Source organism: Daphnia magna, linkage group LG1, assembly GCF_020631705.1.
Source record: "Daphnia magna isolate NIES linkage group LG1, ASM2063170v1.1, whole genome shotgun sequence".
In the NCBI taxonomy this organism is placed as follows: Eukaryota; Metazoa; Arthropoda; class Branchiopoda; order Diplostraca; family Daphniidae; genus Daphnia; species Daphnia magna.
Genome location: NC_059182.1, coordinates 4,601,616 through 4,614,839, shown reverse-complemented (window position 1 = coordinate 4,614,839; position 13,224 = coordinate 4,601,616). Strand labels below are relative to the sequence as shown.

General features: G+C 35.2%; 1 protein-coding gene across 5 annotated transcripts in view; it reads left to right on the top strand.

Annotated features, from left to right (window-relative positions):
- The window catches only part of LOC116930207 (diacylglycerol kinase zeta), a 42,541-nt gene extending 38,034 nt beyond the window's left edge, over positions 1-4,507 (top strand). For 4 of the 5 annotated variants that reach the window (XM_045174306.1, XM_045174314.1, XM_045174298.1 and 1 more), the window contains 11 exons: positions 2-294; positions 382-572; positions 646-743; positions 846-1,037; positions 1,105-1,231; positions 1,296-1,514; positions 2,287-2,328; positions 2,460-2,523; positions 2,632-2,789; positions 2,888-3,051; positions 3,129-4,507. In XM_045174306.1, coding sequence (XP_045030241.1) covers positions 2-294; positions 382-572; positions 646-743; positions 846-1,037; positions 1,105-1,231; positions 1,296-1,514; positions 2,287-2,328; positions 2,460-2,523; positions 2,632-2,789; positions 2,888-3,051; positions 3,129-3,181 — 1,601 coding nt within the window. In that variant the 3' untranslated portion in view covers positions 3,182-4,507. The remainder of the gene's footprint in view (position 1; positions 295-381; positions 573-645; positions 744-845; positions 1,038-1,104; positions 1,232-1,295; positions 1,515-2,286; positions 2,329-2,459; positions 2,524-2,631; positions 2,790-2,887; positions 3,052-3,128) is intronic. The other variant, XM_045174303.1, reaches the window with a different exon arrangement.
- The last annotated feature ends 8,717 nt before the right edge of the window (positions 4,508-13,224 follow it).

Below are 13,224 nucleotides of genomic sequence, written 5' to 3'. Positions count from 1 at the left end.
GAGGCTCATCCTCAGAAGTTCAACTCGCGATTGCGGAATAAAATGTTCTACGGCCAGGCCGGTGGCAAAGATTTGCTGCAGCGCAAATGGAAGGACTTGTCGGAATTCGTAACGCTTGAATGCGACGGCAAGGACATCACGGCCAAGTTGAGGGAGCAGAAGGTTCACGCTGTTCTCTTCCTAAACATCCCGAGCTACGGAGGTGGTACGCACCCCTGGAATCGGGCCCATGGTCAAGAAGCAGCTACCGACGATGGACTCATCGAAGTTGTGGGATTAAAAACATATCAATTGGTATGCACATAACAGGCTTTTAATTTTCATCCATTTAAAAGACGGTGCTCTTTAAATAATTTTTGAAATGAATTTTTGAACCTGTAGCCTTTGTTACAAGCCGGTGGCCATGGAACATGCCTGGCGCAGTGTCGGACAGCTCGAATTGTTACACGCAGAACGATCCCGGTGCAGGTCGATGGCGAAGCGTGTCGTTTAAATCCATCGATCATTGGATTGCAGCTTCTGAATCAAGCGCCAGTGTTGGCCAAAAGAAGGGCCGGTTTCGAACCGAATCCGTACGTGTCTAAACTGATTGAAATTGACAACTAATGCGCGATGGTACAATCGTCTCTTTTGTCCGATCTGCAGGGCTCCCGTCGTCGAGCAGCTCAAGATGCAAGTGAAGCGTATCAGCATGGCAGACTACGAAGCGAATCATTACGATAAAGAAAACCTGCAAGCATCAGGTTGGTTCCCATCGATTTTTGAATTGATATTTCGAAACCACGTTAGCAAAACGCCACCTCAATATGAACATTTGTTTCTCGTTTGATATGCCACACGAATAGCCACGCCTTTGGGAAGCATATCTGTCTCGCATGATGCTGTCCTGGAACACGTTCGCAAGCTGGTCAATCATCTTCTAGAACAACAAGCAGTGGGCACAAGCAGCAGTCCCGTCGGACCTCACGGTGGTGGCTCACCACCAACCAATGGCGGCGATGTTGACAAACTTTGCCCCGATTGGTGTTTTATTGACTGTACGTATTGTGCGTGTTGTGCCCAGTTTAACTGCACACGAATTTCATATGATTTTTACGCGGTTAGGTTGTACGGCGGAACGCGTTTTTCGAGTCGATTCAGGGCAGGAACATCTGCATTACATCACCGACATATCAACCGATTGTTTGTACATTTTAGATCCAGTCTCGTCAGTAGACACGGAAAGCCACGGGTATAATTATTGAGCCGAACGTTGCTGGTTTCATTCAAGAGATTAAACCAACACGATTGGACAGGTTGATGGAGAGCGGACCGAACGGCGCCAGCAACTTGTTGGATGACGCGGGACTCGAGGACATGGTTAACTTGGCCAATAGTCAGCTGCAGCAGGAATTACACCATTCAAATAAGATGGAGAGAAAGAACATTGTGGAGAAAGCTGAAAACGTTTCGCCCCAACCGCCGGAGAATGTTGTCGCTCACGACAATTTCCTTTTACCCATCAATGTCAAAAGGTTCGGATTATTTATACCTTGGTTCGAGTGATTTTGCAACCAATTTCTTCCTTTCTAACCAAACATTTCTAACCAAAATCTTGCTCTGGCATCTAAATATTTTATTTTTGTTTTGTTTTTTTGTCTGAAGCAAACAAAAGAAAAACAAAGCAAAACCAGACTGGCAATTCTATTTAAGTTGTTGAGCTAGCGCCATCTTTTCACTAGTTTGAACCAGTTTTTTTTTTTATTATTATTATTATTTTAAAACCATGTACTATCCTTATCAAATGCACATACCATTTTCGACATAATCCATGCACACCTTTCTTTTTTTTTTTCGTTTTTCTTCCCCACTTTTCTTCAGAACTGTTCATAACTATTTAAAGAAAAAAAATGCCTCGCTTCAATCTGTAAAGATCCTTTCCTCTTTTTTGCTTTACTTCGAGCACTGCTTTCCCAAGCATTCACTAACGCATTCTTTTCCTCGTAATATAAATCGTGTAGTGAATAATCGATAACTGTGACTGAAATCAAGGCAAAATGGCTGCACTAATTCGTAGATTATTGGCCTACTTAAGTGCGTACAGCTTTTGCATGTTTTCATGGTGTTGGCAAGTGAAAAGGAACCCAATGAAAACAACGAAATGTTTCAGCAGATTTCGCGTGAACTAGACGCGTGAAACGCACGTGATTTTAGCGATGCATGTTTCATTGCGTTCAGCCTTCGTTCTCCTTTTCACGGTGTTGGTTTTGATCTAACTTCTATTCTGTTACAAATGGTTGCATGCAGCGTTTACGGCGATAAATTGCCCATCTTTTGTCCACGTAAAAGGTACTAACTTTTCTTACCCCCGCGCACAACCCTTTTCTTTCTTCAACTTTTAGCATTTAACATTAAAAATTGGTCATTTTCTTTGAAAGAAGATGAAAACAAAAGAAAAACAACATCTTTTTGTTATTTAGTCCGTTGCTAGAAAAATCATCGAGCAGCATTGTGAAGGCGGCCAAGGATGGGGACTTGAAAAAGGTGATACTTGAATGATTTACCTCTACTGTTGATGGTAGATGCCTGTAGCGGCAAATGTCATTTTGATTGAAACGCCCGGAGTAATGTTTGCTTGAAACTCAATTGCAGCTGAAGGATCTTCACGCATCAGGCTACTCGCTGCTCTCCATCGACGCTCAAGGACAAACTGCTTTGCACTGGGCGGCTCGACATGGACATCGCGATGTTATTAAATATTTACTCGCTTCGTCCCCGAGTGCCCTCCTGGACATGGTCGACAATGAAAAGTCAGATTTATTTTTACTTATTTATTCAACTCTTATTACATTCGAAGAAGTAAGCCTTTACGTTATGTTCAATTTGTTTTGTTTTTCGTATTTATTAGGGGACAGACAGCATTACATAAGGCTGCGTTAGCCAGGCAACGTGCTATCAGCTGCATGTTGGTGGCAGCCGGAGCTAGTTTGTCATTGGCCGACAAGGAGAGACACACTCCGCGTAATCTGGCAGAACGAGCCGGAGATGCTGACTTGGCAATTTATCTTGAAAGTCAGTCATTCATATTTGCATTATTACGCATATAGAAGAAACTGTCGAGACCAAAATGTTTGTTCTTTGATTTTTAGGTCAAGAGAACTTTCACAAAAACGCCGCAGATAACGTGGAGACCTCGGTTTAGAGTTCACGAACATTTGAAGTCGTGTAGGCGAATCGATCTGTCACGATCGGAAGAAGAAATGAAAGCATTTCTTGATCTCACTATATAGCTACGTTTTTTTTAAAGATTTCATTCCAATATCCCCTCCATGACTGTCCTTATGAATGTGAATGTAAGTATGTGTGATTCCCTAATCCATTTCCAATTTTGTTGATGGTTTCCATTTAAGCGTGGCGCCAGTTAATCGGTCGGTGTAAATAATCCTAGTTGCGAAGAATATCAGTTAACGCTATTTTCGGGGGACCCATGGAATTTTTGGCAGGGCTATAATCGTCTTACAGTTTTTTTTTTTGCACTCTGTTTGGGAAATTTATTTGCAACTACCCAACCACTATCACATCTATCTCCGTATATACATATACATGAAAGTTCTTTGTGTCGCCCGTGAGCAAATGAAAGTGGAGATAACAACATAAGAAAGTCATGAAAGCCTTTTCGACAAGCCTTTTAAGCAATCCCATTCTTCCACGAGAGTATGATATCAATAAAAATTCAAATCCTCTTTATTTCTACATATCCGCATCCTTTTTCCTTTGGCAGTCCTCTTATTGTTTCTAACTGTTTGTCCCGCGTCCCGCCTCCTTCTCTCATCTTTCACCTAGATGCTAATTTTTCCCCTTGAAAAATGTTTACGAAGTCGAAATTGATTTAGCTTAGCATAATTCAGATTTTTTATATCTTGGGGTTACATTCGTATTGCCAACTGTTAGTTTTCGCGAACACGTTTATTCCTCTCATCAAACCTTACGTATTTTTCAATGAAATTTTCATTCTCGTGAATGTCCCAGTTTTTTTGGCCCGATGATTGTTTAACCGCTTAGTCTGTGCTTTAGTCCATCCTCCTGATATAAAATTTTTCGTGATTTCACCATGTTAGAGCTCTTGGTATACTCTTCCAAAAGGTCGGTGGCTAAATTGAAAAACCATTTTCCCATAATGGAATCATGTAAGTTGTTGTGCAACCCTTTAAACTCTCAATTCATTATTTTCATCAAATTTCCCTACGATAATAGTAGGTGCCTTGCTCTCTACCACTTGTTCACGATCCCTTCACTATTTTTCATTGCCCTTTTTGTCGAATATATATTACAATATATCTCGTCTCCGACGAGTTAGTTTTTTTCTTTGTATGGATCTGCGTACCAACATACACTCACCGCATTAAAATGTCTGATCAATTTCGTCCTAGTGGACATTGTTTTCCTCAGTGTTCTTTTCATTTGATACATTCAGATCATATTTATTCTATGCATCAGTTTCTATACACGATCGGGTTGGTACTCTCTACTATACTCACATTATTTATTTTATTTTAAAAAGTGGCTATTCAGCCTTTCCATCATTCCATCAACAGTCGACAAATGATTTTTCAACGTCATGTCAAGTGTTGGTAATATTGGGTAATATTATCTACCTGTAAGGCGCTACTGCAATTTATAAAATGTCTATGATATTTCACATTCTTGAATTTCAAATTATGTTTGTTTCAAAAGACTGTTAAAATTATAGATTTGAATTAAATGTTAGGAAAATTCGGCTCATTTTAGCAATTTAACAAAAAAACAAATTACTTAATCGAAATCAGCGTTCAATTTTGATTATGCCACGTGATTTTTGTCAACTTCCAAGAGATGTCGTTTTTTGCAGATTTTGACAAAAGTGGGAAGGCTATACCCTTCCCACTTTTTCATTTTTGGCCAAATTCTAAATTTGGCTTAAATTACATCATTTCGATTAAGAATTGAATGAAAATCACGGAAATCAAGTTTATTTTTCAATTAGCCTAATACTTTTTGATTTAAAGGTAAAATACGAAAAATAAAATTGGTATCCTAACATCACTGGGTTTTCTGTTATTTTAATAGCGGTTGAGTTAACAAGAAAACCAATTACTTAATCGAAATCAGCGTTCAATTTTGATTATTCCGTATGATATTTATCAGATTCCAAGAGATGTCGTTTTTTGCAGATTTTGACAAAAGTGGGAAGGGTATAGCCTACCAACTTTTTCATTTTTGGCCAAATTCTAAATTTGGCTTAAATTACATCATTTCGATTAAGAACTAGGGGCCCTCACTCCGTTCAGGAAGTTCCCGATAGGGTACGGCCTGGTCGCCAATTTCCCATAATATCTCGGAAACCGTTTGCTCTTCCGGCAAAACAGACTCCGTATACAAGTCCTATGAGGCGTGCGCTGATCATCAACGCCTTCATCCCGCCTTCCCACTTTTGTCAAAATCGGCCAAAAACGACATCTAACGAAATTCTCCAAAAATCAGACGGTATAATCGAAATTGAACGCAGATTTCGATTTGGTCATTGGTTTTCTCTTTAGACTAGCCGTTAAAAAAATTTACGAAAACAGTTCTGTTAGCGCACCAACTTCATTTATGGTTTTTAAAATGTAAATGAAAAATTATAAGACCAATAGAAAAATAAACCGGATTTCCGTGATTTTCATTCAATTCTGAATCTAAATCATGTATTTTAAGCCAAATTTGAAATTTGGTCAAAAATGAAAAAGTGGGAAGGGTATAGCCTTCCCACTTTTGTCAAAATCTACCAAAAACGACATCTCTTGAAATTCTCCAAAACAACACGGAATAATCGAAATTGAACACTGATTTCGATTTAGTTATTGGTTTTCTCGTTAAACCAGCCGTTTCAAAAATTAACGAAACAGTGCTGTTAGCGCAACAACTTAATTTAGGGTTTTTAAGGATTAAATCAAAAAACTATAAGACCAATAGGAAAAAAACCTGATTTTCGTGATTTTCATTCAATTTTGATTCGAATTCATGTATTTTAAGCAAAATTTGAAATTTGGCCAAAAATGAAAAAGTGGGAAGGGTTATAGCCTTCCCACTTTTGTCAAAATCTACCAAAAACGACATCTCTTGAAATTCTCCAAAAATCACACGGAATAATCGAAATTGAACGCTGATTTCGATTCAGTTATTGGTTTTCTCGTTAAACCAGCCGTTTCAAAAATTAACGAAACAGTGCTGTTAGCGCAACAACTTAATTTAGGGTTTTTAAGGATTAAATCAAAAACTATAAGACCAATAGGAAAATAAACCTGATTTTCGTGATTTTCATTCAATTTTGATTCGAATTCATGTATTTTAAGCAAAATTTGAAATTTGGCAAAAGGAAAAAGTGGGAAGGGTATAGCCTTCCCACTTTTGATCAAAATCTACCAAAAACGACATCTCTTGAAATTCTCCAAAAATCACACGGAATAATCGAAATTGAACACTGATTTCGATTTAGTTATTGGTTTTCTCGTTAAACCAGCCGTTTCAAAAATTAACGAAACAGTGCTGTTAGCGCAACAACTTAATTTACGGTTTTTAAGGATTAAATCAAAAACTATAAGACCAATAGGAAAAAAACCTGATTTTCGTGATTTTCATTCAATTTTGATTCGAATTCATGTATTTTAAGCAAAATTTGAAATTTGGCAAAAAAAGGAAAAAGTGGGAAGGGTATAGCCTTCCCACTTTTGTCAAAATCTACCAAAAACGACATCTCTTGAAATTCTCCAAAAATCACACGGAATAATCGAAATTGAACGCTGATTTCGATTTAGTTATTGGTTTTCTCGTTAAACCAGCCGTTTCAAAAATTAACGAAACAGTGCTGTTAGCGCAACAACTTAATTTAGGGTTTTTAAGGATTAAATCAAAAACTATAAGACCAATAGGAAAATACACCTGATTTTCGTGATTTTCATTCAATTTTGATTCGAATTCATGTAATTTAAGCAAAATTTGAAATTTGAAAGAAAGGAAAAAGTGGGAAGGGTATAGCCTTCCCACTTTTGTCAAAATCAACCAAAAACGACATCTCTTGAAATTCTCCAAAAATCACACGGAATAATCGAAATTGAACGCTGATTTCGATTTAGTTATTGGTTTTCTCGTTAAACCAGCCGTTTCAAAAATTAACGAAACAGTGCTGTTAGCGCAACAACTTAATTTAGGGTTTTTAAGGATGAAATCAAAATCTATAAGACCAATAGCAAAATAAACCTGATTTTCGTGATTTTCATTCAATTTTGATTCGAATTCATGTATTTTAAGCAAAATTTGAAATTTGGCCAAAAATGAAAAAGTGGGAAGGGTATAGCCTTCCCACTGTTGTCAAAATCTACCAAAAACGACATCTCTTGAAATTCTCCAAAAATCACACGGAATAATCGAAATTGAACGCTGATTTCGATTTAGTTATTGGTTTTCTCGTTAAACCAGCCGTTTCAAAAATTAACGAAACAGTGCTGTTAGCGCAACAACTTAATTTAGGGTTTTTAAGGATTAAATCAAAAACTATAAGACCAATAGGAAAATACACCTGATTTCCGTGATTTTCATTCAATTTTGATTCGAATTCATGTATTTTAAGCAAAATTTGAAATTTGGCCCAAAATGAAAAAAGTGGGAAGGGTATAGCCTTCCCACTTTTGTCAAAATCTACCAAAAACGACATCTCTTGAAATTCTCCAAAAATCACACGGAATAATCGAAATTGAACGCTGATTTCGATTTAGTTATTGGTTTTCTCGTTAAACCAGCCGTTTCAAAAATTAACGAAACAGTGCTGTTAGCGCAACAACTTAATTTAGGGTTTTAAGGATTAAATCAAAAACTGTAAAACCAATAGGAAAATAAACCTGATTTTCGTGATTTTCATTCAATTTTGATTCGAATTCATGTATTTTAAGCAAAATTTGAAATTTGGCCAAAAAGGAAAAAAGTGGGAAGGGTATAGCCTTCCCACTTTTCTCAAAACTACACCAAAAACGACATCTCTTGAAATTCTCCAAAAATCACACGGAATAATCGAAATTGAACGCTGATTGCGATTTAGTTATTGGTTTTCTCGTTAAACCAGCCGTTTCAAAAATTAACGAAACAGTGCTGTTAGCGCAACAACTTAATTTAGGGTTTTTAAGGATTAAATCAAAAACTATAAGACCAATAGGAAAAAAACCTGATTTTCGTGATTTTCATTCAATTTTGATTCGAATTCATGTATTTTAAGCAAAATTTGAAATTTGGCCAAAAAGGAAAAAGTGGGAAGGGTATAGCCTTCCCACTTTTGTCAAAATCTACCAAAAACGACATCTCTTGAAATTCTCCAAAAATCACACGGAATAATCGAAATTGAACGCTGATTTCGATTTAGTTATTGGTTTTCTCGTTAAACCAGCCGTTTCAAAAATTAACGAAACAGTGCTGTTAGCGCAACAACTTAATTTAGGGTTTTTAAGGATTAAATCAAAAACTATAAGACCAATAGGAAAAAAACCTGATTTTCGTGATTTTCATTCAATTTTGATTCGAATTCATGTATTTTAAGCAAAATTTGAAATTTAAAGGAAAAAGTGGGAAGGGTATAGCCTTCCCACTTTTGTCAAAATCTACCAAAAACGACATCTCTTGAAATTCTCCAAAAATCACACGGAATAATCGAAATTGAACGCTGATTTCGATTTAGTTATTGGTTTTCTCGTTAAACCAGCCGTTTCAAAAATTAACGAAACAGTGCTGTTAGCGCAACAACTTAATTTAGGGTTTTTAAGGATTAAATCAAAATCTATAAGACCAATAGCAAAATAAACCTGATTTTCGTGATTTTCATTCAATTTATATTCGAATTCATGTATTTTAAGCAAAATTTGAAATTTGGCCAAAAATGAAAAAGTGGGAAGGGTATAGCCTTCCCACTTTTGTCAAAATCTACCAAAAACGACATCTCTTGAAATTCTCCAAAAATCACACGGAATAATCGAAATTGAACGCTGATTTCGATTTAGTTATTGGTTTTCTCGTTAAACCAGCCGTTTCAAAAATTAACGAAACAGTGCTGTTAGCGCAACAACTTAATTTAGGGTTTTTAAGGATTAAATCAAAAACTATAAGACCAATAGGAAAAAAAACCTGATTTTCGTGATTTTCATTCAATTTTGATTCGAATTCATGTATTTTAAGCAAAATTTGAAATTTGGCCAAAAAGGAAAAAGTGGAAAGGGTACAGCCTTCCCACTTTTGTCAAAATCTACCAAAAACGACATCTCTTGAAATTCTCCAAAAATCACACGGAATAATCGAAATTGAACGCTGATTTCGATTTAGTTATTGGTTTTCTCGTTAAACCAGCCGTTTCAAAAATTAACGAAACAGTGCTGTTAGCGCAACAACTTAATTTAGGGTTTTTAAGGATTAAATCAAAAACTATAAGACCAATAGGAAAATAAACCTGATTTTCGTGATTTTCATTCAATTTTGATTCGAATTCATGTATTTTAAGCAAAATTTGAAATTTGGCCAAAAGGAAAAAGTGGGAAGGGTATAGCCTTCCCACTTTTGTCAAAATCTACCAAAAACGACATCTCTTGAAATTCCCCAAAAATCACACGGAATAATCGAAATTGAACGCTGATTTCGATTTAGTTATTGGTTTTCTCGTTAAACCAGCCGTTTCAAAAATTAACGAAACAGTGCTGATAGCGCAACAACTTAATTTAGGGTTTTAAAGGATTAAATCAAAAACTATAAGACCAATAGGAAAATAAACCTGATTTTCGTGATTTTCATTCAATTTTGATTCGAATTCATGTATTTTAAGCAAAATTTGAAATTTGGAAAGGAAAAAAGTGGGAAGGGTATAGCCTTCCCACTTTTGTCAAAATCTACCAAAAACGACATCTCTTGAAATTCCCCAAAAATCACACGGAATAATCGAAATTGAACGCTGATTTCGATTTAGTTATTGGTTTTCTCGTTAAACCAGCCGTTTCAAAAATTAACGAAACAGTGCTGTTAGCGCAACAACTTAATTTAGGGTTTTTAAGGATTAAATCAAAAACTATAAGACCAATAGGAAAATCAACCTAATTTTCGTGATTTTCATTCAATTTTGATTCGAATTCATGTATTTTAAGCAAAATTTGAAATTTGGCCAAAAAAAAGTGGGAAGGGTATAGCCTTCCCACTTTTGTCAAAATCTACCAAAAACGACATCTCTTGAAATTCCCCAAAATCACACGGAATAATCGAAATTGAACGCTGATTTCGATTTAGTTATTGGTTTTCTCGTTAAACCAGCCGTTTCAAAAATTTACGAAACAGTGCTGTTAGCGCAACAACTTAATTTAGGGTTTTTAAGGATTAAATCAAAAACTATAAGACCAATAGGAAAAAAACCTGATTTTCGTGATTTTCATTCAATTTTGATTCGAATTCATGTATTTTAAGCAAAATTTGAAATTTGGCAAAAAGGGAAAAAGTGGGAAAGGTATAGCCTTCCCACTTTGTGTCAAAATCTACCAAAAACGACATCTCTTGAAATTCTCCAAAAATCACACGGAATAATCGAAATTGAACGCTGATTTCGATTTAGTTATTGGTTTTCTCGTTAAACCAGCCGTTTCAAAAATTAACGAAACAGTGCTGTTAGCGCAACAACTTAATTTAGGTTTTTAAGGATTAAATCAAAAACTATAAGACCAATAGGAAAATAAACCTGATTTTCGTGATTTTCATTCAATTTTGATTCGAATTCATGTATTTTAAGCAAAATTTTAAATTTGGCAAAAAGAAAAAGTGGGAAGGGTATAGCCTTCCCACTTTTGTCAAAATCTACCAAAAAACGACATCTCTTGAAATTCCCCAAAAATCACACGGAATAATCGAAATTGAACGCTGATTTCGATTTAGTTATTGGTTTTCTCGTTAAACCAGCCGTTTCAAAAATTTACGAAACAGTGCTGTTAGCACAACAACTTAATTTAGGGGTTTTAAGGATTAAATCAAAAACTATAAGACCAATAGGAAAAAAACCTGATTTTCGTGATTTTCATTCAATTTTGATTCGAATTCATGTATTTTAAGCAAAATTTGAAATTTGCAAAAGGAAAAAAGTGGGAAGGGTATAGCCTTCCCACTTTTGTCAAAATCTACCAAAAACGACATCTCTTGAAATTCTCCAAAAATCACACGGAATAATCGAAATTGAACGCTGATTTCGATTTAGTTATTGGTTTTCTCGTTAAACCAGCCGTTTCAAAAATTAACGAAACAGTGCTGTTAGCGCAACAACTTAATTTAGGGTTTTTAAGGATTAAATCAAAAACTATAAGACCAATAGGAAAATACACCTGATTTTCGTGATTTTCATTCAATTTTGATTCGAATTCATGTATTTTAAGCAAAATTTGAAATTTAAAAAGGAAAAAGTGGGAAGGGTATAGCCTTCCCACTTTTGTCAAAATCTACCAAAAACGACATCTCTTGAAATTCCCCAAAAATCACACGGAATAATCGAAATTGAACGCTGATTTCGATTTAGTTATTGGTTTTCTCGTTAAACCAGCCGTTTCAAAAATTAACGAAACAGTGCTGTTAGCGCAACAACTTAATTTAGGGTTTTTAAGGATTAAATCAAAAACTATAAGACCAATAGGAAAATAAACCTGATTTTCGTGATTTTCATTCAATTTTGATTCGAATTCATGTATTTTAAGCAAAATTTGAAATTTGGCCAAAAGGAAAAAGTGGGAAGGGTATAGCCTTCCCACTTTTGTCAAAATCAACCAAAAACGACATCTCTTGAAATTCTCCAAAAATCACACGGAATAATCGAAATTGAACGCTGATTTCGATTTAGTTATTGGTTTTCTCGTTAAACCAGCCGTTTCAAAAATTAACGAAACAGTGCTGTTAGCGCAACAACTTAATTTAGGGTTTTTAAGGATTAAATCAAAAACTGTAAAACCAATAGGAAAATAAACCTGATTTTCGTGATTTTCATTCAATTTTGATTCGAATTCATGTATTTTAAGCAAAATTTGAAATTTGGCCAAAAAGGAAAAAGTGGGAAGGGTATAGCCTTCCCACTTTTGTCAAAAACTACCAAAAACGACATCTCTTGAAATTCTCCAAAAATCACACGGAATAATCGAAATTGAACGCTGATTTCGATTTAGTTATTGGTTTTCTCGTTAAACCAACCGTTTCAAAAATTAACGAAACAGCGCTGTTAGCGCAACAACTTAATTTAGGGTTTTTAAGGATTAAATCAAAAACTATAAGACCAATAGGAGAAAAAACCTGATTTTCGTGATTTTCATTCAATTTTGATTCGAATTCATGTATTTTAAGCAAAATTTGAAATTTGGCCAAAAAAGGAAAAAGTGGGAAGGGTATAGCCTTCCCACTTTTGTCAAAATCTACCAAAAACGACATCTCTTGAAATTCTCCAAAAATCACACGGAATAATCGAAATTGAACGCTGATTTCGATTTAGTTATTGGTTTTCTCGTTAAACCAGCCGTTTCAAAAATTAACGAAACAGTGCTGTTAGCGCAACAACTTAATTTAGGGTTTTTAAGGATTAAATCAAAAACTATAAGACCAATAGGAAAATAAACCTGATTTTCGTGATTTTCATTCAATTTTGATTCGAATTCATGTATTTTAAGCAAAATTTGAAATTTAAAAAGAAAAAGTGGGAAGGGTATAGCCTTCCCACTTTTGTCAAAATCTACCAAAAACGACATCTCTTGAAATTCCCAAAAATCACACGGAATAATCGAAATTGAACGATGATTTCGATTTAGTTATTGGTTTTCTCGTTAAACCAGCCGTTTCAAAAATTTACGAAACAGTGCTGTTAGCGCAACAACTTAATTTAGGGTTTTAAGGATTAAATCAAAAACTATAAGACCAATAGGAAAAAAACCTGATTTTCGTGATTTTCATTCAATTTTGATTCGAATTCATGTATTTTAAGCAAAATTTGAAATTTGGCCAAAAAGAAAAAGTGGGAAGGGTATAGCCTTCCCACTTTTGTCAAAATCTACCAAAAACGACATCTCTTGAAATTCTCCAAAAATCACACGGAATAATCGAAATTGAACGCTGATTTCGATTTAGTTATTGGTTTTCTCGTTAAACCAGCCGTTTCAAAAATTAACGAAACAGTGCTGTTAGCGCAACAAC